Source organism: Diospyros lotus, chromosome 1 (genome assembly GCF_014633365.1).
Source record: "Diospyros lotus cultivar Yz01 chromosome 1, ASM1463336v1, whole genome shotgun sequence".
Classification (NCBI taxonomy): domain Eukaryota; kingdom Viridiplantae; phylum Streptophyta; class Magnoliopsida; order Ericales; family Ebenaceae; genus Diospyros; species Diospyros lotus.
Window position 1 is genome coordinate 26,903,753 of NC_068338.1, and position 27,060 is coordinate 26,930,812.

General features: G+C 33.7%; 1 protein-coding gene across 5 annotated transcripts; it reads right to left on the reverse strand.

Moving 5' to 3' along the window:
* Positions 1-523: 523 nt before the first annotated feature.
* Positions 524-22,462, reverse strand: LOC127813541 (DNA repair protein RAD5A). 5 transcript variants are annotated; one of them, XM_052354569.1, is made up of 20 exons: positions 21,735-22,462; positions 20,834-20,967; positions 20,565-20,700; positions 20,301-20,354; positions 20,082-20,186; positions 19,843-19,994; positions 19,686-19,770; positions 19,324-19,593; positions 19,064-19,210; positions 18,788-18,943; positions 11,944-12,011; positions 9,391-9,513; positions 9,179-9,278; positions 8,985-9,097; positions 7,648-7,926; positions 7,320-7,520; positions 2,646-2,739; positions 2,488-2,559; positions 1,581-1,679; positions 524-1,287 (listed from the first exon to the last, which is right to left on the reverse strand). In XM_052354569.1, the coding sequence occupies exons 1-20, from the start codon at positions 22,281-22,283 to the stop codon at positions 1,165-1,167; spliced, it is 3,060 nt and encodes a 1,019-aa protein (XP_052210529.1). In that variant the 5' UTR covers positions 22,284-22,462; the 3' UTR covers positions 524-1,164. The 5 variants fall into 5 exon arrangements, with proteins under 5 accessions (XP_052210529.1, XP_052210537.1, XP_052210523.1 ...); XM_052354577.1 differs by having other exon boundaries at positions 9,245-9,278; positions 20,082-20,228; XM_052354563.1 differs by having other exon boundaries at positions 20,082-20,228.
* Between the last annotated feature and the right edge of the window lie 4,598 nt (positions 22,463-27,060).

Below are 27,060 nucleotides of genomic sequence, written 5' to 3' on the forward strand. Positions count from 1 at the left end.
AATAATACTATTAGGCAAGTTTAGAATTCACATTTTTAAATAGTCACATAAACAAAATCAATATTACTTTTGGTAACAATGGTCTTTAGAATGATCTTATGAATGCTATGGTGTATTACTTGTTATTGCTACTATTTGACAGTACTACTATTCTATCCCAAAACAATAGTAATAATATTTGAAATTACTATATTACTATACACTACAATATAACATTACTAAAATCAATGTAACTCGTGAACACTTGGCCAAAAAACAAAAAGAAAATATATATATAATATATAACTCATAATAAACTGTGCTAGATAGTTATTTACACAACTAATAAATTAACTACGTAAATCTTTTAAAAGTGTTATTAATTATATACTTCACAATTCTAGTAAAAATATTTCATCACAGTTACAGTTACATGTTCACATAACATTTAATAAATATTCAGCACAATATACAACTGACACGTGCCCATAGTTGTAGTTTCTATAAAATAGAATGCATTATCAAGCATTGTTGCTCATTTATATTTTAAACAAAAAAAACACACACAAACCATATATAGATTGAAACATGAAGTGCAACATACATACAAACACAAGCAGCTTCAGCTTGTGCCCACATCTAAGTTCTACTGCAAATCCTTTCATGAAAAAGAAAAGAAATGCCAGCCAGATGCTAGTGCTGTTACATTTACACTGAATTACATTTGGATGAATTAGTAGGTTCATTCATTTCTGTAAAGGCTGAGAAAAGAAAACCTTCTTGATGCTCCACGCTTGTAATTGGACTCAGTGCCAAGAAGACCATTCAAACGCCACGGTATTACACAAAGTGCAAATGGTAGATAACTCAGGGTCAGGACTTTCAGTGGGCACTGGATGGATTCAACTGAGTGGGTGATAAAGTAGGCTCAATTGAAGTAGCCATGGCATGGCATATATATATCCTTAGAGGTCTAAATGTCCCAATTTATCCTCATGTTTGCTTCGACCAGTGGGTTAAGAGTGCTGGCTTGAACAATGACATGCATGCTCCCATTCCAGTTACTTCAATGATTTAAAGCCATGTTTTTCACAGATCTTGATTAGAGAACTTACGAGCGCGCAGAACCCTCAGCTCAATCAGTTAATCCCAAAAGAATAGAGGTTGCTGTCAATTCCCTGGTCTTCAAGTGAAAAGCATCTTCAGTTCCTCTATACGTGCAGTTCGAACCTCTTGATCAGTTAAAGCGCCAGAGATCATCCGCTGTTTCCGGGCTTGCACCGCCTCCATTCTTTCTTCTACTGTTCCCTACCAGGAAAAGATCATTTAGGTTAAAAGATCATTTAGATTTCATAGACTAATAGGTTTTACACCAGAGCTTCTTTCCCAACTGACCCAGCAAGTCCAATTGCTGAACCAGACTTTTTCTCCTTTACAAGTAAAAGTTCCTTAATGTTTAACCGAGTCAAAAAGGACTGACTACAAATTTTTCATTTCCCATGCTAGGGAAAAAAAATAAATAAAAGGTGCAGTTAAATGAGATTGCTAATAAAAAAAGATAACAAAAAATGAAAAGGTTTAAGAATAAAAGGACAACATACCTTCACAATAAACCGTTTGATAGTTACGCTTTTAGTTTGCCCAATGCGATGAATGCGCATGACAGCTTGTTCCTCTACAGCTGGATTCCACCATGGATCCTACACACTCAAATCACAAGGAGAAGGCATTGAATCCAACTATAACTACTCCATATGCAATTTTATTTAGAGAAGGAAAAATATTGCCCTACCTACATTCATTGAAGTGGGAAGGATCTAATACACATTAACCCCCAATTTACAGAAGTTTTCTGCCCAAACATATCTAATAGAACATATCATGTAGTGAACTTCATGAGAAAGACTGAGCTCCACTTAAGGACAGGAGAAAAAGAGAAAGTAACTGTCACATGGTGATTTTTACCAATCAAACACAATTTTAGCAAAATCTGTTTTCCTGTCAGACACGTACACGTACATACACAATACCAAGTGGTTGGCATAAGAACTCTAGAGGAAATTCAACTAGTTTGCTCGGAAGAAAAGAGCTTCCCAGTCACCGAACTCCACTTCATAAAACCTTCTCTGTATTGTTCAGATGCTAGGTTGCATATATTGGAAATTCTGAATGTTCTGGGAACAAACATTCCACTTAATTTTCTTGTTCCACTACCATTAAATAGCAGCAAAAGTTTGCAACATCCATGAGCACCAACCCAGGGTGTGGAGGTACACATACTGATGGAATTACCAGAGGGCGTGCGGGGAATTTAAGGGGAGCTGAACTAAGGCCATGGACCAATAATATCAAATTGTTGAAGTACAACATGACATTTAATGCTCAAAATTACTTGCAATAATTGGAATACAAGTCTAAGGATTTCAGAAAAATCCTTCATTGCCACATCCAAAGCTAGCACATCCATCAGAATTTAGAAATAAGAAGGATGAGATATTTGGCTCGTACCAATATGAAGGCATTGGATGCTGCTGTTAAATTTATTCCAACTCCCCCAGCTTTCAATGACATTAGTAACACCTGCACTAACCAAGTTGGGACAGTTAAACTATAACTGAGACGCCCAATTGACTTCATTCTCCCAATTCAAAGTTTCCAATACAAACCAGAATATTGCTTTCCTCAGAAAATTGTTTTATCACTTTCTCACGTTGCTGTTGATTGAGAGTGCCATCAAGACGAACAAATGAAATGTTACTCCTGAAGACAAGTATAATACAAATATCAAACACTATATAATTCTGAATTCCCAGGATAGTAAACTCCAAGAAGCATGTATGACAAAAGGTGACAGAAGTGGTAATCTAAAATATTCTTGTAATCTAATACAACCACACCAAGCTGGGGATGGTCACGGATCAGTTAACTGTCATTCTACATCCATAACCGTATCTGTAACCTCATGGTTATGGATTTTCATAACCACATCTATAACCAACGTATTAACCATATCCGCTGATTTATCCATAACTGTTTTAAAAAATTGCATAATTAAATAAAATTTTCAAAAAAAAAAATCAAATTTTTTTATCTAAGTAAATAATGGGCAGCCAACACACAAAAATACATGAAATTGGCAGCAAAAACTGAAAAATACACCCTTAAATTAGTCTTAAACTAATGATTAACCAATTAAATTAGAATTGACCTCAAGAAATCTAGCAACTGAAATGATAGATAGATGTTATACCTTTTAAGGAAATGATTTTAGTGTTTCTTTTGAATATTGTTATATTATATTTTAAGATCAAAATTTTATTTATTGAACATTAATGTAAATAAATTACAACTTAAGGATATTTTATAGAGGAATATATATTTAAATTATTAATTTATAAAATAATATTATATTTAATATTTAAAAACTAATATTACATATATAATTGTCAATTATGGTTATGGATCGATTATGGTTACAGTTACAGTTATCTTTTAATAACCATAACCAACAGTTTTTCTATTTTTTTAACCGTAACTTTGTCCGTCCCAGTTTTCCTTAGTTCTTAACCATGCCCGTCGGACATGGTTATAATTTTTTTTTCAGATTAACCTAACTATGCCCATCCCTACACCAAGCCCCATTTCTATTACATTTATACTTTGCACGTTAGTGCCTAACTACCCAAAATTCCACCTAAGCTAGTCTTATAGATATTTGATAAAAGTTTCCTTTTAGCTTTGAATAGATTTTACAATCACATAAAAACCTGAAAGCACTACTCTACCTTAACTTAACCATCTTATCTTAATTCTAGAAACAATATTCTCATAATTTCCCTGTCTTTTTGAACAATTGATTGAGATATCTAAACTAATATTTTCTTAAAATGGCTTGATCCTCGGGTCTCACCATAAACCATTCAGACTTCTATCTTTATGAAACTTACATTTTATATCTTCAATTTTTTATCTGCTCAACTTGAAACCTTTAAATTCCACATGCCCCTCCATCCCTCAAGCTAATATTCATGCCTTATTTTGTCTCGTCCACTAAGATTATCATTTGAAAATAACATGCTATAAGGCACCTTTTTTTGCCATCACTAGAGAAAATCATTGATATAAGAAAAATCTCACAACAAAGAGATAAGGGCCCAATGCAAATCATTGATATAATCCAAGTTTAATAAGAAAAATCTTAGCATCTCCTCCATAAATCAACTCAAACTTCTTCTCTAAATCTCTCTATATGACTTCTCTCTAAGAACTTTATCATAGATTTTTTTCCAAGTCTATAAAAACCTTATGTGAATCTTTTTGTTTTCCCTGTTGATATTTTTATTAGGGGCCTCAAACAAGTATATAGCTTTTATTGTTGACCTACAGGGCATGAAATTGAATTGATTTTTCAGACATCTTTGTTTCGCTTTTTAATCTTTGCTCGATCACATTCTCCCAAAGTTACACAGGTCCATTAATTTGATCCCCAATAATTTTTACAATTTTTAACGCCTCCTTTACTCTTTTAAATGGGCACTGAAGTGCTTTGATTCCATGTTTTAACTTGCATAAGTTGTGCATTTAGGACCCACAAATTGAGTTTTGATGATTGACAACACTTGTGAGTTGTGAGTGACAAACAACTGTATTTTTAACAACTGAGTAGTATGTACAGGAAGATTCAACTCAGATGTTTTTTGGAAGCAACAATTGACACAGAAAGTCGTTTGTCCAAGTAATGGTCAAGGTAAACCAACTTCTGCCTTCAAGAGTTCATATCAATAGTCAACTGTCCCAGTGATACATGACGTAAACCAGCTTCTGCTTCAATAGTCAACATCAACATTTGATTGTAAGTGACAGTCAAGTAAAACTTATGCCTGTCCAAAACAATCAACCTAAAGTCAACATTTAGAGACAATAGTCAATCTTCCAGGAAAGCCTACACAAGCTGGAGCCTTAGTGAACCCCAATAATCGAATGCCCAAAGAACCACAGAGGTAATTTGGTCACTGTTTTTAGCAATCGACATCACAGTCAATTTAAGCTTTCAACAGTTGACCAATCAGGATTGCAATTTTTTTAAATAATGCTTACATAGTCAACCTAAAGACAACTGCCAACATTGGTAGTCAATCTCAGTTATTCTGTTCTTACTTCACTTCATATTTGCTTGAAAAGCCTGACCCAACAGCCGACTATCCTAGTGGACACCAATATAAGGTGCTGAACAATTGATCTCATAGTGGACTAGCAGTCAGCTGTCAAGATCTAATGCTACATTTTCTGTTTCCCAAAAATCTACAGATGAATGTAATTCATTCCATTTTGTTAAGAGTCATTGGTGAGCTGAAGAAATTTGAAGAGCAGATATATAAAGGCCTTACAGGATCAAAAGAAAAATAGATTAACAAGAGGTTACTAAGTCAAACACTTCCTCTACCAGGAACAACGTCATTTCATCAAAGCAAAACCAAGCAGCAACAAGGAGCTCCAAGAATCTGATTTGAAGCATATGTACATCCTTAAGGGAGCTGTAGCTAAAATCACTTGAAGTAACATCTTTTAATTTGTTTTACTTGCACTTATTGTATACAAGCCTAAAGCAGAAGCATTTCATTTGTACAAGTGTTAAACAATCTTGTGTATTTATAGGAGCAAGTAGGGACTTACTTGGATTGTGGTGTGGCTTCCTAGAGATTGAGCAAATCTAGAGGTGATTGTAAAAAGTTTGAGGTGAGCTTTAGAGAAAATCTCAGGGGTTTATTGTAGAACCCAAGGCAGATTGCCTTGAAGAAGTAGACTTAGGTGCAAGGGAGCATCGAACCGCCATAAGTTGCTCTATTGTGGAATGTGTGTTGCACATATTTTTCTGTACTTATTACACTACTTTTAATTTTGCAATTTGTAGCAACATTGACAAAAAGTTTTTGTTATTGAATTGTTAACTACCATCTGATTTAAAAGATTAATCTAGTAGATAAAAGGTTAACTTTATCTTTTATCTTATTATTTTTACTCTCCACATGCCCCCTTCAAGTGTGGTCAAACTTTACTGTATAACTAATCCAAACACGTACAACAACTTAAATATCCAGTTAGCAATGAGGTTTGAGCTCAAGGCTTTGCCCATGTTGATACTATGTTAAATTGTTAACCACCATCTAACAGAGGGTTAACTTTACCTTTTATTTTATAATTTTTACTCTAAACAGTTTCAAGACTCAATTTACGCCCCCCCCCCCCCCCCCCCCCCCCCAGTCTACACCACACTGAAGGGACCAACACTCCATTTGTTAGGTATTCTCTTTGATTTGAGGAACATATTGAATAGTTTTGTTAACAATAACATACCTTCTTTTTTCATGCCTTCCCATGCTTCTATTTGAATTATCCAATCCAACCCTCATCTTTTTCATAGCTTGAAGAAATACTCCTATCTTTCCTTAATCACCCCCTCATTTACCAACACCTTTTGGTCTTCGTCTTTTATGTATTTCACTTGGCTCAAATCCTTTGTTCTCTGGTCATTGTTCTTTCTTTCTTACGTTAATCAACTTGAATATCTCTTTCTTGTGTCTTCTGTTTCAATTCCATGTACAAATTTGTACAAGTTTTTTTTACCTTGCCTTACCGAACCTCCTTTATAAACAAAATATACACTTTGTAATTTTCCTTATTAAGATTTGTGAGAAAAAATTTTAACAAAATCCCTTTATCTTAATTTTTTCTTGGGCCTCCTCACTTTGCCACCATGGCTCCTTTTTGTTTGAAGCTTTTCCTTTCAATTTTCCTAGAACAATTTTTTTGTTTGTATTTTGAATTGTAGTAGCCATATTCCCCATTGAATTCGCCTCACCTACAACCCAATCTCTTTCCTTAACACACTTCTTCAAAAATAACTTTTTTTCCTTTTAAATCACACCATTTGGTTTTTAAGCTTTGGTTCTTATCACCCCCTTTTCTTCCATTTTTGATATGGAAGTCAAGAACTATATTTTCTTGTAGGGTGGTTAGGCACCTTCCCTGTATAACTTTATAGCAAGACAAAATTTGTGATAAAATAAAACTAAGGAGCATTCAAAACAATTAAACTAATGCCTTTTATTTTTTCTTGTAGTCCGTGAAAATCTTAAAAGTGAAACCAAAAAGAGCAAAGCATAATGCAATGAATTGCATGCAAGGCATAGATATTCTGCAATGGTATAATCAGAATTAACTGAATGGCCAATTAAATAGTGAACACCACAATAGCATGATTACCACAAAGCCAAAAATGATATATAGAAATATGAAAGAAGCACAAATTATTCAAGTTGTTTCCAGCAAGATATTATTACCGAGAAAGGGGGATCTGCAAAAGGTCTAAGAAGGTAGTCCATTGACTAAAAACAATGCTCTTCGAGCCTGACAAACGAATAATTTCTAGCTCTTGCAACAGAGCAGAAACTTTGGATGATTCCACCCAATTTCTCTCAACATCTATCTTAAATCGACTCTCTGTTGGTGCTGTAATAAGATCTTGCTTGCTGACAGGTCTCCTGTAAATAAAAAGGTATTACATTTTATGACCTAAACAATAGTAGGAGATAGAGTGGAAACCCGGCAGAGAAATTAGGAAAAAAAAATTAAGTGAAGAGAAATTATACAAAAATAATCAGGAAATACCTACAGACAGGACAAAGGCCAGATGCAGGAGTCCGCCAGCTTGCCAAGAGACATTCTCGGCATAAACGGTGAGCACAAGGTGTCAATACTGCATCTTCAAAAGCTTCAAGACAAATTGGGCACTCTCCCTGTTCCCGCTTGCGCAACTCTTCCACAACCTCCTGAATATAAGCCCGTGACGGCACATCTTTACCCTCCCCTTCCGCAACTTCCCGATCAACCTTAAGGAACCGCTTGGCAAGCTTATTCAGATCCGAATACTCTTGAGTATCACCTCGGCTGGAAACATAACACAAGTCATTACTAACCATACTTGTGGAAATAACATTATAATCACCGAGAGTTTTATATATCCAAATAACAAGCAGGCAGATGCACCAATTTTTTAAAACTCCTGCTAATAGTTTAACACAAAAGAACTGTAGGTTTGAAAGAATCCACGGATATGTGGAAGAAAAAGCAGGGAAAGTTCTTCATCATCGTCATCATCTTCTTCTTCTATTTAAAAGAGGCTCAGGCAACAACCATTTGATCATGCAAATCACAAACCAAAATATATACCCATACTGTAGTCCATTAATAAAAAAAAATAAGAAACTTGAACCAAAAACTCATCCACTCAAAATTTGAACTACAAGTTGAAATTTATGATGTCTCATAGATAATTGAATATTTTTACTACATTTCATTTCAAGAAATCAAGATTCAAGGCCTTTACTTCTAATTATTGCAATAAAGGAGGGCAAATGAACACCAGAAAGTATTTCCTGCATAAACTGCCATGCGCAATTTTTCTGCAATAACGACATCACATGCTTGTAGCTTGTGATGAAACTAATTTGAAACTAAAAGAAATAGCCATTCCATATGAATTTAAGCTTTGTCATTTTTTACAAACCAATCCCATCAATTATTGCAAAAGTTGACCCTTTCTTTCACTTCTCAAAAAATGATAACTAAATACATGAGAAGAAGTATCAAAATGACCCCAATACATTTAGAAATTTAAGCAGTCACTAGACCACATTTGAGTTTATTTACTCCACCATCGAGAGGAAAACCATGTTCCCTTAAAGTTGTAAAATATATGGATAAATACACTATCAACATTGAGTAATAAAGTCTGATCAGATAATTTTTAACCATCAGAATGATATATAGAATATAAAATTTTAAAATATGCAACTGCATAAAAGGTGAAAGGCGTATGCCCAAATTATAGACAAGAAGCATGTCTAATGAAAAAAATACGCCCAAATTATAGACAAGAAGCATGTCTAATGAAAAAACGGGACGAGGGACAAACAAAAGAATGAATGCTTAAGTTTGGCACAAACCTCATCACAAGAAATGGGTGGTCACAGCACTGGCGAAGACGCAATAGTAGTTCCAGAATAGAAGCATAATTATGGAGAACTCGTCCTTGCTCAACAAATTGATCAAATTTCACCTGAAGTGGTTCAAATTCACATTTTTATAGGAAAAATGACACGAGATAATGGCATAAATAGAATCAATCAAGATTAAAAACCTTGGATCTTTTAAACAAGGCCCCATAGAAATCTTTTTCAGCCTCTGTGAGTTCACAATAAATCACCTTAATGTCTGCTGGCGGAAGAACTATAATTGGCCTGCGCACCCAAGTGGAAAAAACAAACCCATGAAAGGTTTAAAGGAAATATACACAAAACCAAGGAAAACAATAAAATAAAATGATATTACATTGTTTAGGTGTTTACTCACCTGCCATCTCGGTCTATGCTAAACTTCGTTCTTCTTAACATAATTGGCCTCAAAATTGACTGCACCAACTTAAGTCCTCTCTCATCACCCTCCTCGAAAGGCCTTTGGACAAGTTTATTCCACCTAGATCAAATAAAAAGACAGTTTAAGCATATCATCCCACAAATGACAACAAATACTCAGTAACAACTAAAAGAAGACAGAAAACAATGCCACATTGCATTTTCCTGGGAAACTCAACAAAATGATATTTACAAACAATTTCCAGAGATCATATGTTTTACACCCACCTAGGAACCTACTCTTTCCTCATCCAAATACTCAAGAATTCCCTTTTTATGTACCTCCTTCAGGTAAGTAAACCATCATCACTTTCATTGGATGATGACAACTAGACCACATCCAGGAAAGCACATCTTAACCACTATAATTAATAGCTCAATATCAACCATCTATCAACAAAACCTCCTCTTTTCGATACTCCTGTGTCCAGATGCTTATAAATAAGAACTTCAAGAACACAGGTAGGGTTCTTACCTTAATCAAGCTACAACAGAAACAAAGAAAAAACAAGAATAAAAATAAAACACCAATAAGAACAAAAGAGGAAATAGATAAAAGTATGCACATTCTTTAGCAATTTACAAGAAGGGTGCCTCAAAGCGCGAGGCTCCCAGCTTTAGGGGAGTGGGAGGGTCATTTTTGTATGCAACCTTACCCTTCATTTTTGTTGTTTCCACAACTCGAACCCTTGACCTTCCAATCACAAAGGAGCAACCCAAATGTTGCTACCTAGGCTTGCCCTTAATTATTTAGCAATTTATGAGGAGAAAAACACTCCTCAAAGGAGACAACATAGCAAGTTACGATATAAGATGGATTTTAAGTCCTAACATCAATCACATGCACAGTCAAGCTAATTATCATTCACAGAGAAAACTAATCCAAATGAAAGCTAAATCATGAAGCATATCAATACCTTAATTTTTTATGAAGCTCATTAGTAAGTAATGAAATTTTATTTGTTTTCTATTGTAATATCCAAGAATTTTAGAGAAATTTGAATACTTTATTTTTAAATTAATTGAAATTAGACAAAAGGGGCTTAGTGATAATTTGGAGAACTATTGGGCCTCGAGGGGAACCAGGAGAACTAAAACATGAATTTACGAAGAAATTGGGCTATATTGGTCAACTTTATTAAGTTAGGAGGCTAACTTTGAGACTCAAATTCAACCAAACCAATTCAAATTGGGTCGTGCCTAATACTGGGCTTCATAGACGAGCCTGAGATGAACCATGGGACCCAATTTTATTGGGGAATCAAGGACTGGTTTGAAAGATATTGCACCACTAAGTTGGTTGAAACACACAACAGGTTGGTTGGGGAGACTACTTTGAACCCAAATAAAATTCAAACCGGCTCGGGTTAAGACAAGCCGAAAGATGGGTGCTGAAGAGGGCACAGCCAAGAACACAACAGTGTTTTCAGTTTGCATTTTCGGCTAACAGATTGAAAGGAATCAAGCTCGAAATTTGACAGAAAATCTGTCCAGTGCCGCAAGCAACAGTTCAGGTAGGCCACTTTGGACTCAAATTCTGATTAATCAGCTTCGAATCAAACTGAGCTGTTATACAAGGGTCGTACACAGCATGGAGGAGAACAACTTAATGGTTCCAGAACAAATTTCCAACCACTGACAAGAAAGATTTTTGGGCCACAAAAACCAGTCACCAGCAAACCAGTTTGTTTGGTAAAGGCAGGTTCCAGCTTTGGCGGTGGCATTTTCAGGCGGAACAAGAGTGCCGATGGCAGATTTCGATGGTGGGCTAGTTGGTCAGAATGAAGAAGCGGCAGTTGGAGCAGCAAGAACTTGGACAAAGGGTGGCTGGCAGGGAGGCAGCCTGTCAGAGGAGAAGCGTGTGAATTCTAGAAAATTTTGAACTTTTAGAGGTGACACTTCAAATCCCTAAAACTGGTTTATCACTTTTCACCCCCACAAATTATTTATTTATTCATATGGTTGCTGGTTTTGTTTAAATTGCAGCTATACCCGCAATGCATCATTTATTATGCGTGTGACTGTCTAGTTGGCTTAAATTACATTATAGCCCTGAAATTTATGCATTTTGAAGTATTGGTTTAAAGTTTATGATCATTGCATTAAAACCCATTGTTAATGTCATTCATGCACATATGGCTATATCATTATCCTTATGACTCAGCAGATAAATAAGGGGGGTACATTATTTGTCAATGCTGAATGGCATTGACCCAAACCAAATGATATAGGTCCAATTGATAAATATTAAACAGAAATTACAACCTCATTACAAACTTTAGACTAGACACAAAAATTGATTAAAATATTAAACGACAAACCATTAAAACCAGGCAATTAATTCAAAGAAAACTGTTTGGTTGAACTAAAAGGAAAGCAAAATTCTTGTGTGTAATCTGCTAATAGGAAGTAATTTCAGTATTTGAGCAAATATCTCATTGCAACTTATAGAGTGTTTCTCATTCAGAACAACAGAGATACACAAACTTACCATGCCCAGTTCCCCCATGGTTCCACTCTCAAAAAACGAAGGAGACTGTAAATGTCCTCCAGATTGTTCTACAAAAATTAATAAAGTTAGTAGGAAATATAACCAGTACCCTGACAAATGATCATGTATACATAGAGCAAAAATATCCTTGTTTGCATTCTGAAATTTAATTAACTAAAAGCATGCACAGCCTTATAAACATCACATTGCAAAAAATCACACCAAGACCTGTGCCCAGAAAATCAGTTTTTTTTTTTGGCGCCGGCCGCGCGGGGGGGGGGGGGGGGAGTTAGTAGTAACTAACTGCCTATTAAATCAATAACTTAATATGATGAATTCTATGCTTCCTACCCATCTCACTCATTTCCAAACATAACCTATTTCTAGGCCAGTAAACCATATCTTGATTCAATCAGCCATCCACTGAGACCAGCAAAAAGAAAAAAATCCCAGTTACTAAGAAGATTGCAAAAACACCAGCTAGTGGAAAAAGTGAATCATATTGTGAGTGATTCATAAATGAAGACAGTCATGTTTTCGAGGCCATCATCCATAAAATTATTTTTATTTTAATCTCATTTAGTTCTTGCATCGATATTATTAATGCTTTAAGGCTTGTGATTGTTATTTTTGTTATTTTTATCAGTTACTAATGCATCAAAAACTAAAATAGCTTCAGAATTTGCTGTTTATCCACAAACAATATTTTGTCATTGATGACTTAAGGGAAACAAATGAGAGAGAGAGGGAGGGAGAGAGAGAGCAAGAGCCTTAATGAGTCAAATAATATAACTGAACAAAACAAAAAAACCTAAGTAGGAATACCTTAGGTATAATTGGAGATGAACAAACAAACTGTTTTCTCGACTTGTATAGAACTTAGATGAGGTATTTATGCATAAGCAGGCCTTGGTTTGCTCCTAAAATACAGGAATACAAAATATAAATTTAAATATGGTACAACAGATAAGATGGGATTTAAACTTAAGTAATAGTTCTATCATATCTTTATGGAACTACTTTATCTATAACCTCTTATCCCTTCTTTATCATCTCAACTTTCTTTAATTTTAAACCCCTTCAAACTCTTTTATCATCTTATCTCCTTCGGCACACAACAAGAAGTATTTTCATATCTTCTTCCTTCAACACTCCCCCTAAGCTAGTGAATAGATGTCTCCAATTCTCAGCTTGCCTCTAATCAGTTCAAACCCTTGTTTAATCATTGCTTTGTTAAGAATATCAGATTCTTGTGAACCAGTAGGGGTATGGGTAATGTTGATACCTCCATCTTCAATTTCCTGCTTAACAAAGTGTCAATCAATCCTCATATGTTTCATCTAGTCATGTTGTACCGGATTATTCACAATGCTTATGGTTGATTTGCTATCATTGTACAACCTTGTAGTAGTAGTTATAGGTATCTTTAGGTCTTTCATTAGTTTTTCAAGCCAAATTATTTCACACACACCTTGAGCTATAGCTCAGTGCTTTGCCTCAGCACTATTTCAAGCTACCACATTTTGTTTCTTGCTCCTCCATGTAACAAGATTTCCCCATACCTTAGTATAATACCCTAATGTAGACCTGCTATCTTCAATAGATCCAACCCAGTCAACATCGACAAAACCCATTATTCCTCGGTCTTCAATTTTTCTGAACAGCAGCCCCTTCCCAAGTGTTCCTTTAAGATATCTTAGAATATGGCAAACAACATTGAGGCATTTGCTAGTGAGTGAATGCATAAATTGACTCACTACACTCACTGCATATGCTATATCAGGTCATGTAAGGGATAAGTAGATTAATTTGTCCACTAACCATTGGTATCTTTCTATGTCTACTAGGCCCTTTGTTCCATCCTCTTTATTCTTCCAATTTGGTTCCAACGGTGTGCTAGTTGGCTTACAGCCAAACTCGCCCGTTTCTTTCAATAAATCCAATGTGTACTTCCTTTGAGAGATAAAAAATACCTTCCTTACTTCTTGTTACTTCCATTCCTAGGAAATACCTTAGCTATCCTAGGTCTTTTACTTCAAAAGCTTGTTGTAACTGTCCTTTAAAGCTTGTTGTTATACCTTAGCTTGTTGTGCCTTAGCTATCCTAGGTCTTTTATTTCTTGGATGTTATCACCAATGATAATAATATCATCCACATATACAATTAGAATAGTTTTCATGCCATCTACTATATGTTTAATGAACAAGGTATGGTTAGCCTGCCCCTGATTGTATCCTAACTAGTTTAAAGTTGTACTGAATCATTTGAACCAAGCCTTAGGGACTGTTTAAGTTCATACAATGACTTCTTCAACCTACAAATCTTCCTTTTTTGCCTTCTATCTCAAAACCTGGAGGGATTTTCATATAGATCTCTTCTTCTAGATCACCATTGAGAAATGCATTTTTAATATCAAGTTGGTGTAACTCCCAGTCCAAATTAGCTACAAGAGAGAGCAAGACACGTATAGAATTTAGTTTTGCAATTGGAGCAAAAGTCTCCTCATAATCTAATCATTGTGTTTGGGTGAATCCTTGGACTGCCAATTTGGCTTGCACCTATCAAGGCTCCCATCATATCTATATTAACAATAAATACCCATTTGTTGCCTACCACCTTCTTTATCTTTAGCTAAGGTCACAATCTCTCAAGTGCCATTATTTTCCAATGCATGCATTTCATCCATTACAACAGTCTTCCATTGTGCATTTTGTAAAGCACTATGGATATCCTTAGGGATTTGAATTTCATTAACTCATGTAGCAAAAGCCCTGAATTGTGGATACAATCTGGAATCTAAAAAGTGGTTAGATATGGGATGCTTGGTACATGACCTTACCCCTTTCCACCAGGCTATTGGGATATCCAGATCATAGGTTTTTGTGGTTTCTATTTCTGTAGGTATTGTCCTATGTTCTTCCTCTTCGGGTATTGTCCTCGCATCCTCTTCCAGTACTACCCTTGGTCCATCCACTTCAAGCACTGGACCTTCCTTCAAAGGTGATGGTTGGCCTTGCTTTGGGTCATAAGATCTTTAAGAATAAATCAAGGGTGGTTTTTTAGGAGCTTGGACCTGTTGTTCTCCCCCTTAATCTATTACATAACTTGGAGTAGGAGTAACTATAGTAACTACCTCAGGACAAAACAGAGAATCCAAACATTGCTCTACATTAGGATTAGAAGTCCCCTCCTGCAGAGATATATGGGAATAAAAATATTGATTCTCGAGAGAGACATCACACGAGACAACAAATTTTCTAGTGTTTAGGACAATAACACTTGTAGCCTTGCTATGTTGGAGAGTAGCCAACAAACACACATTTCATAGAATTTGGTTCCAATTTGAAGTGAAATAAAGAGTAATTATACACAAACGTCGTACAACCAAAGACCTTTGGTGACAGTGAATTAAGCATTCTAGTATGAAGTGGATAGCTAGCAAAAAGAGGGCTCAAGGGAGTCTTAAAATTTAGAACCTTAGTAGGGAGGCTATTGATAAGGTATGCAACTGTAAGAATTGCCTCTCCCCAATAGGAATTAGGAACTGAGCTTGTAAACATTAAGGATTGGGATGTTTCAAGGAGGTGGCGATTCTTTCTTTCAGCCACACCATTTTGTTGCGGATTATAGGGATAAGTACTTTAACAAATAATCCCATGTTCACTCAAGTAGATATTAAACTCATTTGAGAAATATTCCATACCATTATTCGATCGAAGGACATGGATTGAAGTTTGAAAAACATTACATACCATTTGGTGGAATTTTCTAAAAATTGCATGAACTTAAGATTTTTCCTTCATTAAGAAAACCCAACAAACCCTGGTATGATTATCTATGAAAATGACAAAACAGAGTGTGTTGGTTAGATTAGGAATTCTTGCTAGTCCCCATACATCATTATGCACCAAATAAAATGGCTTGGAAGGTTGGTAAGAATGAATAGGATGTGAGACTTTAGTTTGGGTAGCAAGTATACACTACTCACATTGAAAAGAATCACTCCTTTTATTAATAAACAAATAAGGATACAAGATTTTCAAATACCTAAAACTATGATGACCTAACAATTTGTGCCATAACTGAATATTGAAATCTAAGACAGTAGAAGAGAGGATTTGTTATGTAACCTAGATGAAGTAGGAGTAAAGGCAGCTCCATTGACATAATAAAGACCTTCCTTTCCCTTAGTATTACCAATCATCCTCCCCAAACTTAGGTCCTAAAAAACACAATGAGATGGAAGAAATGTCACTTTACAATTCATGTCCTTTGTTAGCTTATTGATGGACAATAAGTTACACTTTAAATTAGGCACATATAGAACAAATTTTAAATGTAGGCCAGCTATATATATTGATCCTTCTCCTTTAGCATAGGACACTGTCCCATTAGCCATCGTCACAATTATAACCCTATCACACCTTTTATAAGTTGAAAATCTATGTAATGAATCTATCATATGATTTGAAGCTTCAGTATCTACAATCCAGATAAAAACACTGATAGGATGTACCTTGTTTGGCAAGTGACATAGTTGGTTTAGGAGATTCAACTAAATCAGATGGCTTTGTGACCTTTGTCTAATTTAATACCTACTGGAATAGCTCCAATTGATCTATTGTTAAGGTGAAGTTAGTGGTTTTGCCTTCTTCAGATTCTACTGCATAGGCTATCTAAGTCACCTTCTTTGGATTCTTTCCCTTCCAGTTTGTTAGTTTACCATGAATTTTCCAACAAGTATAGGGTTTATGACAGTGATCACACCACTGCTTATCTCTTTGTGATTCACCACATAGTGGTGATGTTTTTAGTTTAGAAGTAGAATTTTAAGTATTATTCTCACTTGTAAAAAAAGAGTTCATCATTCCCTTCTTACGGCTTTCCTCCCTTCTTACCTCTGCAAATGCCTTCCAGATCTATGGGAATGGTTTAGTTCCTAGTAGTCTTACTCGAACCTCATCCAGGTCAGAATTGACGCCATGAAGAAAATCAAACATTCATTCTTTCTCCACCATTTTATTGTATTTAAATCCATTTTCAGTGCACTCCCATCTAATGTCATAAAACATTTCCATGTCCTACCATAACTCAATCAACAGGTAATAGTACTAGTACTCAGTGACCAAATGATTACCTTGTCTTGTTGTCCGAATGGCCAACCAAATTTCAAAACATTGAGTTGTATTCTCCATATCTGAGTAGAGTGTTTGCATTGCCTCCCATACTTCCTTGGTTGTTTTGTCGAAAAGATAGGTTCGGCTTCATGGAATTAACAAGCCAAACCGTAACAATTGAGTTCTCAGCATCCCAAACTTCACAAGTGGCAGCTTCAAGATTTGGCATAGGAGTGGCACCAATCAAATATCCCACTTTTCCTTTCCTTTTAATGACCAACAAAACTGATTGAGACCATTCTTGGAAATTAGTCCCATTCAGCTTATGTTGTGTGATTTGAAGGGTATGGTCATCTAGAGAACTCAGAACAATTGGAATTTGTGTGGTTCTAGTGGGTGTAGGGCCAGTAGTAGAGGAGAGCAAAAGTTTGGTTTACCCAAACTAACCAAACCGAACCGACCGAACTTGTCAATTCGGTTCGATTTTTTTCTTGCATCAATTCAGTTCGGGTAATTTTTCTCAAAAAGTTTGGTTTTCAATTTTCAGTTCAATTTTTTGGTTGGAAGAATTGAACCGACCGAACTTTAAAACAATGTTGTTTTTATGTTTATAAAACGATATCGTTTTCTTTGATTTTGTGTGTTTTCTATCGGTTACTTTGATTTTCTTCAGTTTAAATGGTTCGGTTCAGTTAATATGGTTTTGGTTCGATTTTTTCGGTTATTGATTAGTTCGGTCTTTTGGGTTAATTGGTCGATTCAGTTCGGTTTTGCTCCTCGGTTCAATTTAATCAGTCAATGGAAGTCTCACTTGTTGGTGGATTGCTAGACATTGTAAAACTATTGTTTGGTGAAGGGGAAGGATAAGATAGTCAGCCACAATATCAGTGGCTCTGATACCATGAACAAAACAAAAGAACCTAAGTAGGAATACCTTAGGTATAATTGGAGATGAACAAACAAACTGTTTTCTCGACTTGTATTGAACTTAGATGAGGTATTTATACATAAGTAGGCCTCAGTTTGCTCCTAAAATACAGGAATACAAAATGCAAATTTAAATATGGTACAACAAATAAGATAGGATTTAAACTTAAGTAATAGTTCTATCCTATCTTTATGGAACAACTTTATATATAACTTCTTATCCCTTCTTTATCGTCTTAGCCTTCTTTAATTTTAAACCCCTTCAAACTCTTCTTATCATCCTTTCTCCTTTTGGCACACAACAGCAAGTATTTTTATATCTTCTTCCTTTAACAATATCTATACTCAACTAATATGCAGCCAAGGCAGACCAAGTCACTGATCAAGGTCAATCTAAGAAAACACAGATATTTTGTAAGGTTCTTCATTTTAGTTCAAAGAGGTAGAATTTATTTATACACAAAACAAAAGAAGAAATCACTGAACATTGAAATGAACAAAACATAATTATCTATATGGTTAAACTAACTCACTACAGACATGAGTTCAAAGAAGAAGCTGGTTAAAGCAGTAAGGAGAATGTGCTCTTTTCTTTAATCCTTCTTTTGGAGATTTTTTAGATGATTTTTCTTTGTAAATAGTTCCTTATCCATGTTGTGCAAGACCCACCCCCATAGAAACTTCCTTTCTTGTCATCTTCTCTTTTGTCAACAAAAAAGGTAAAACACATACACACGAACACATGCATGCATGCGCACACAGAGTCAGTGCCATAATCCAATAATATAATATGATCATACTTGGATAGGAGTGCCTGTAAGGCACCATCGACAATCAGCAACAAGTGCAGCGGCAGCTAGAGAAATTTGACTCTTCGAAGACTTTATGGTATGTGCCTCGTCGAGGACAACCCTAAACCATCTCACAGAGTAAAGTCCACCATTATCTTCAGCATTCTACAAAACCAAACCATGTAATGACAGAAGAGTCTATGTTGATATATGAGTAATCCACTTAAGCAAGATTACTAAGACATTTACCAATTCAAGAGAGAAAATAAATGAAAGTTGGATTACCTCTGTAGAAAACTCTGAGGCCAAAACCCCATAGGTGGTTATAACCACATCGTGCTGCGCTAGAATATGTGCATCCTTTGATCTGCTTTGTCCATAATGAACATAGAGAGACAAGGATCCAGGTTCCGCATGAGTTTCAATCTCTGCCTATCAGTAGAGGGAAAAAGAGTGCATGTAATGTAATGGGAGGTGTGGGTTTGACACATCCCAGTCTGTATACCACAAAAACATAGCAAATGGGCAAATATCAATGCAAGTACCTTCCACTGGCCTAAAAGAGTCATAGGACAAATAATCAGATTGCCACCACCAACCAGTAAGTTCTTTTTCCTCAAAAGCTTATCAAAACCAGAATTTTTTGTTGTTTTCTTTATGAGTGATGGATAGTGATTTGACATATCTGTTGTGTCACAATTTTCAATTAAGGCTTCACTTGAGGAAGGGGAACTTGATCCACTTCTTTCTGAATGCGTAAGAAGGAGAGCTATGGTCATAATGGTCTTCCCAAGTCCCATAGCATCTGCCAAAATCTTAAATGCATGCTAAAGTCAAACACCAAAATACTTCAAATAACAATCTGAGTTAGACAAAAGAAAAGAAATCAGACAGGATCAGAACGTACCCCTCCTTTGGCCATTTGAAGAGTGCTAGGAAACTCCATTGTTGCATCACCAGAGAAAGCATTTAAGTAGACAACAAGGTCCCTCCTGCAAAGATGAAGATTTTCTTAACCATGGAATTCCAAAGTCAGTGAATACAATGTGACAGACTCCACATACTTGTCTGCAAGATGATATTCCTCCCAACAAGGATGAAGTGTTGTTGCTGCCTCATCCATGTGCTGTCCCTTCTCCAGATTAATCATCCAATGAAGAGCCTGCTTTTGGTAAGGGCGAAGCTCACATAGAAGAGTACAAGGAGGTTCCATTTCCTAAACACGAAACCTCATGAAATATTTTTACTTGCCTGTACATGTGCAAGTTCCATTAGCAGGAATATCTCAAAACAATGGCATTACCTCTAGCTTGGAGTTATCACCAACACCGACAATGTTATCAAGATCAACATCTGAGATGGACTCGTCATTCTCGACTTCATTTCCACCCAAAGATGGATTCTTCACCTTGTTAACATGTAGCAATGAAGTGTGAAAGACAGAACTGTCCTGTTCAGATAAAATCGCATACTAGAGTTCATATTAACATAATCGGATAAGCCAGTAATTTGTTTACTATACCTCTGAATTCAAAGGTCGCTTTCTTGTATACAAATCACCAGGAGTAAATTGAGCCTAGTTGTAGCCAAGCAAACACAGGTAAAATATTCAGTGGGGTTTTAGAAACAATAATTCACACAGAGTATATTTTTGAGGAAGAAAATATAACCACCACAAGTTGTCCAAAAAATTGCCATATTCATATTTATCCATCATAATCATATAACTAAATGAAAACTAATATAACTCTCCATGTAAGTGTTACAACTCGGAGAAAAATATCACCTTCTTAAAAGGAGTCAAGCCTAGCAACCGGAAGAGGGTTGGCAGGGGATGAACAACTGACTCATCCGTAGAAGTGGCGGCAGCTTTGAGAGAGGTCTTGTGACTTTCGCGAAACATGGTACTATTAATATAAACACTGTTCCGCAAACAAAATTTGATGTCAACCGACCAGTTCATACATTACTTGAGCAGAAGTTTTAAAACACCTACTTCCGCCTTTCATCATCCATATTAAGGCCTAAATCAAGTTCAATTCACATTTTGCATACCTGACAGACAATATGATGCTGTCCATAATGCCTAACACATCAGGAGCAGATTTACAGAAACCTTCAATACAAATCTTCTTATCCCTTACAAGTGGCAACAGACACCGTGCCCACTCATTAGGGATTCTTCCAATCTGCCCATAAACCCAATTTTATTGAATCAAAAATATGTGTATATATATATATATCTAAAGGCTCCATGACCACAAACTATATATGTTTTGTTTCCGTCTCATTATTTTCCACTAATAGTAAAGGGCCAAAAAGTATTGAAAGAGGGAGAGAGCTCTACTGAACAAAGTTGTCATATTTCACACTTGTAGATTAACTAAACACACCTTTTAGACAAATTTCTTGCAATAGTTTCTTTTATTAAATTTCTCAATATCTAGTTTATTGGCTTGACCTACAATTTAACTATATGTAAGATGATCCTTCCATAAATCTCTGTTACTAAAAATTAATTATTTTTCTCATTCTCGGATGTTTTGCTGAAGTTTTGCAATATAAATATTAATATAAGCAGGGAGACAGTAATATAAATTCTTAATACTAACATTTAAACAATTGTTGCGTAAGCATATATAAAACTATAATGAGTATACTTGTCCATAATTACTTTGAACAAAAATGAAAGTATATATGTGGCTGTATATGCAACTTAGCCATATTTTTGAAATACATTAGCGTTTACATTTCCCTACAGCCTTTTATATGAACACTAAATTTTCAGTCTTTTATTTAAAGTAAAGAGTTTTTTAGAATCCCCAGCTCAGTTAAGCTTTATCCAGCAATTCTATTTCTTTCACTTCTGAAAGCAAATGACAGTTTCGTGACTAATAAATCAGCTACTACTCATATACAAAACTCCAGTCCTCAAAAAAAAAAAAAAGTAATATACCTCCCCAGAATCCTTCGTAGAGAACCTAACGATCTCCGAACAAGCAGCCACTTGTCTCCCTCGTCCGCCAAACTTCCCCGGCGAAGATGTAGTTTCTATTTTCTTCACCGGAAATGAGAAATTCACTTCGTCACCAGACTTGAGCCTCCTCCCCTTACAAGTTGACAGACCCGTAACTTCGCCGCAACCCACTAACCACCACTCACTCCCAATCGGACTCGAACACCCGCTCGACTCTCCAAGGGCTTCTACTTTAACCTCACTCTCGATTCTGCTGCTTGGATTTGAGGCACCATTTGAACTAATCTGGGTCTTATCGACCCTGCTAGGATTGGAGCTCGAATTGCGAATCTGAGCCGGGGAATTCGGCCTGATTGGGGGTTTGTTGCTGTGGGTTCGGAAACTGGGGGTGTCGAAGATGATGTTGATTGCGGCGGTGGCATCATTGTGCGCCATGTGAAGAGCTCGAATTATGTCCATGTCGGAGTAGTCGAAGCCGACGATTGACCGGACCGTCGATACCAATTCGTCGGTGACCTTGTTCCCCATATGAGTCTTCAGAATAAAAAAGTATAATGAAAAAAAACTAAAGATCGAAGAATGATAAACCGGAAATTAAAATTATTCCGAGGAACTGAGCAGGTCTGAGAAGCGTTTTGGGGAAACTGAGACTCTCGAGAAAACCCTAGGAGCAACAGGTGGAGGGAAGGGTTCGACAGACTCCATGGCTTTCCCGCCACTTTTTCCATTATAAATAGTAATTGGTTTCCTACTTTTTATTTTCGCCAACAAATTTTAGTTAGTTTAGCGCTAAAATAAATTATTAAGATATTACTATAAAATTATTTAACAAAATTTTATAAGTAAAATATTATTTATTATTTTCATTATGTATAATTTTTTCCAAATTTGTATTATTTATGTAAGAACTTAACCAGAAATTGCAATAACTATTCTTCAGACTTAATATAATTGTAAAAATTAATTTCAAGTTTTATAAATAAGAATAACCTTTATATAACGGGTTTATATTATTATTTTATATTTATTATTCTCATTTATTTTCTAAATTTTAAAAAATAAAAATTAAATATATATATATAACTCGCTAGGTTCATCACAAATTAAATGAATCCAATATGAGATTTATTGTGAAAAGAAATAAATGCTTGAGTTTTTAGTTACACTCTATTGAAAATTAAATCAAATTTAGATATAGAGAACAAACTCTTAATCTAAATTTATCTAAATAATGCTAAATATATAATAGAAACAAATAAGAGATAAACTTATAGAGATAATAAGGGCAATAGCAGCAAAATTAGGGTAACAATGGTCAATGGTAAAATGAGATTGATAAGTGGTGATGTAATGACCCGTTAACGGGATTTGGGTCACTTGATGATATTTTTGCATGTGCTACGTATTTTTATTGATTAATAAATTTGAGCTATTATATTTAATATTTAAAGATGGAATATGCATGATTATGATCAATTATGATGGTGTGAAATCTTATAAAAATTAGTTTTCAGCACATTTTGTAATTTTGTAAAAGTTTAGAAATTAAAATGTAAATAATAAAAAATTAAAAATTAAAAATTTAGGTGCATGAAACCCTAATGGCATATTTTCGCTGTACAATTAGAGTTGTAAACCTTTTAGAGGCGTTTGGTACTGAAAAAGTTTTTAAACTCCTGAAATTCATAACTTTTAGGAATGTTCTTGAAAATATTTTATTCCTAAAATTTATGTAATTTTATATTTGATTAAATTTAAATATCATCAGAAATGTTAAGTATTCTTTTATGGAAATTTTACATTCTTATATTTGGTTTAAATGCAACATTCTTGAAAATTCATATTATTTTTTCAAAATTACCCTTATTTGATTTTTTGTTTAAAAATGATAAATTCATTCTATTATATAAAATATTAGGACCCATAACAACTTTAGAAAGTAAAAAAAATGTCATTTTTTTATACATTATGTATATATAGCGTGTGTGTAATATATATATACATAATATATGTGTTTGTATAAATATCTACTTTAATATATATATATATATAATATAGATAATATGTTTATATGGGGTTATAAATGGGTAAATGGTGTTTTAAGATTTTTTTTATTAAAAATATTTCCAATTCCATGGAAAACTTAGGCTGCGTTCTCTTTACTTTTCAATTTTTAGTTTTGAATTTTGAATTCATTTTCAATTTTCTGTTTTGATAATCTGTTTTCAGAAAATTGAAAACACGTTCTCTTTGTCATTTTGAAAAATTATTTATTTAAACAAAAAATTAGAAAACGCATTTTTTTTGAAATTTTGAAAATAATTTTTTAATAATATTTTATTCAATAAATTTGATTAATTAGTAAATTAGAAATATTTAATGTTAATATATTATTAAAATATATATATTTTTAAGTTAATGAATTCTATAATATTTTTTTAATTATAATAATAAAATATAAATAAATAAATATATTTTGAGTTTAGAGTTTATTTTTGATGAAAACATTCAAAATACATTTTGTTATTTTAAGTTTTCTTTATAATATATATATATTTTTTCAAAAATACATTTTTAAAAACAGTAAAGAGAACGCGTTTTTATTATTTTAGAAAATCAAAAATTGAAAATAACTTGAAAACAGTAAAAAAAACGCAACCTTATATTTCCAACTTTCCCCATATAAATATTTTTGTGGAAAAGTTGTTTAAAAATTATTATCGAGAATTCTATTTTCTAAAATTCTTTTTATAAAAAAGTTGTACCAAGCATAAAAATATAAATTCTCAACTTAACATTCTCAACAATCTTAAAATTTATTTTATACCAACTGCCCCATATAGCTTTTCGCCCGTTGAAATAACTATTTAATTATTTTTAAACAAAATGACTATACTTCTTCCACTAAGAATTATTAAATATTAAAATTATCATTAAGTGTTAATAAATGAAACAAATATTATTAATAATTAATTATATTTTAGTAAGCTATGAATTATAAGAATTTTTCTCATCACGTAATTAATTATTGTATAATATATTATGTATAATAATTATATGTATATTATGTTATGTTAAAATAATTAATAAAATAAAGAATTATTTAATAAATATAAAAAAAATGAAGAAGCCGCCTGATGAGGTCACATGTGAATAGTAAAAAATATATATATAATATATTATATTATTATAATAATTTAATATATATATATATAAAATAAAAAAATAAAATTAAAGGAGACAAAAAGGGGTCGGGAAGGGTGTGGTGTGTGTCGTATATATATATATATATAATATTATTTAATTAAAGTAAGTAAAAAGAAAAAGTAAAAGTAATATACGAGTTTCTTTCTCCTAATTTCAAATGTGAATGCAATATATTTATATAAATATATATATATATTATATTGTACATGGTGCAGAAAGGATGGGAGATCACGTGAAGTTTGTCTTCCATCTCTCGTATATATATATATATATAATATTAATATTGTATATATTATATTATATATATTTTATGTAAGGAAGAAAAATTAAGGGAGTTGGTCGATGGGCATAAGAGTTCTCTCCGTCTCAATCTGATGTGATGCCAAATTAATAAACATATATATAATGATAATATATTATAATTAATAAAAAGAAAAGAAGGTGCGTGAACTTTCCCCTTTGTCCATCTCTCTTTTTTCAATTTTCTGATATAATGCGTTCTCCTCGTTTATTTAGAGAAAAGTTTTATATCTATTTTATTTTTTTTCAAATGTAATTTCTTATATCGTTGTTCATGTCTATGTTGCACAAAAACACCTTATAGGAGCCGTTTCCCTATTTTAGAAACGCTTCTGAAACGTTTTTTTATTCTCATTTCAGACCCTATTTATATCTATTTTTCTAAAAGAATGTTAGTTTCCACGTTTCTGTTTCTTATCAGAAACGTTTCCCATTTCTATTTCCGTGCAACATAGGTTCATGTAAGTTTCTAAACTTGTTATTTTAAAAAATTAATTTTGTTTTTTCTTGAATACTTAATTAATTTCGTCCAAAAACTTAAATATGATTTAATTCATCCTATATTTTTAAAAGAATTATGCCTCTCTCATATTGAGTCATCACATTTAAAGTAGGTGTGGTTACATATTGTATGTGCACCAGTCAATCATATATGTATTTGTTGATTTAATATTATGATTGATCATCGTTGGCACTACATGTATGTTATTAATGTACAAATATGAGCGATGATATGTATATCATTTGGTCATATATGGTCATCTGCGTGGAATATTTGAAGAAATGTGATTATGCACGAATTTATATATATATATATATTTAAGAGTTGATACGTGTGCATAATAATTATTTTGATCATTTATTATTTTACGCAACGAACTATGTTCACGGGGTACCCTTAAACTCGATAGGTGAAAGCTTGACGCAAGGGAGCTTCGGCTTGCAATTGATGATTTTTATACCATAAGTTGGGTAGGTGTAAACTTGATGCGATAAATAATTTTGGTCCATAATTAAATTATTTGTTTACATATATATATATATTTACTTGTATTTTAGGGTTTTGGGTGTCAAAATATCTTATGTAGGCCCCAATGACCATATGTGTGCATCTGTATATATGTATAAGGTTATGTAATTGGGTAAAACATGGCATGGATGTACATAATGTGTTAAAGTTATTATGTAATGTTTTGATTCTTATTGCTTCATGTTCTTTTTAAATTATATTTGTTGAGGTTTGCGATTTATACTTGCTTTAACATCATTATAAGAAAGGGAAAAACAAAGGTTGAGAGTGAGCCTAGTAGAATTTGATTCTCGTGGGGATAGTATTGTGTACGGAGCAATCCCAATCAAAAAGGTCTTTGAGAGTATTTCGAGTGTAAAGACAAGATTATTACAATATGTTATGTTTTAAATAAATAAGTTCCTAATGTTTGTATTAAATAAACTTATGATTTTAATATTTATTTTGCTTTTATTGTAAAAAATAAGAGAATAATTTATTTATTCGAGTGTTTATCTATACTAATTTTTTTGATATTTTCTCTCAAAATTCTTTGATAGTAGGATCTCTGAGACATAATCTTCACATGTGAAATGAGCATTTGTGCGTATGTGAGAGAAAAAAAAGGGATGGAAAAATAGGGGAAGAAAGAGAATAAGGGGGGGGGGGGGGGGGGGGTTGTTATGTATAAAGTTATTTTGATTATTTTTTAATTTTTAACAAAAGTTAACCAATGGAAAGTGCAAATTGTAATATAGTACTTATATTTTTTGTTAATATTAGAAGTAG

Bases quoted from the DNA above. Each gene is read 5' to 3' on its own strand.
- LOC127813541 (XM_052354563.1), bottom strand. From the start codon at position 22,283: ATGGGGAACAAGGTCACCGACGAATTGGTATCGACGGTCCGGTCAATC. The intron at 19,995-20,081 runs GTAATGCCATTG...TTTCGTGTTTAG, and splicing joins GTGATAACTCCAAGCTAGAG to GAAATGGAACCTCCTTGTAC. The intron at 19,211-19,323 runs GTACTTGCATTG...CTCTACTGATAG, and splicing joins CTCTTTTAGGCCAGTGGAAG to GCAGAGATTGAAACTCATGC.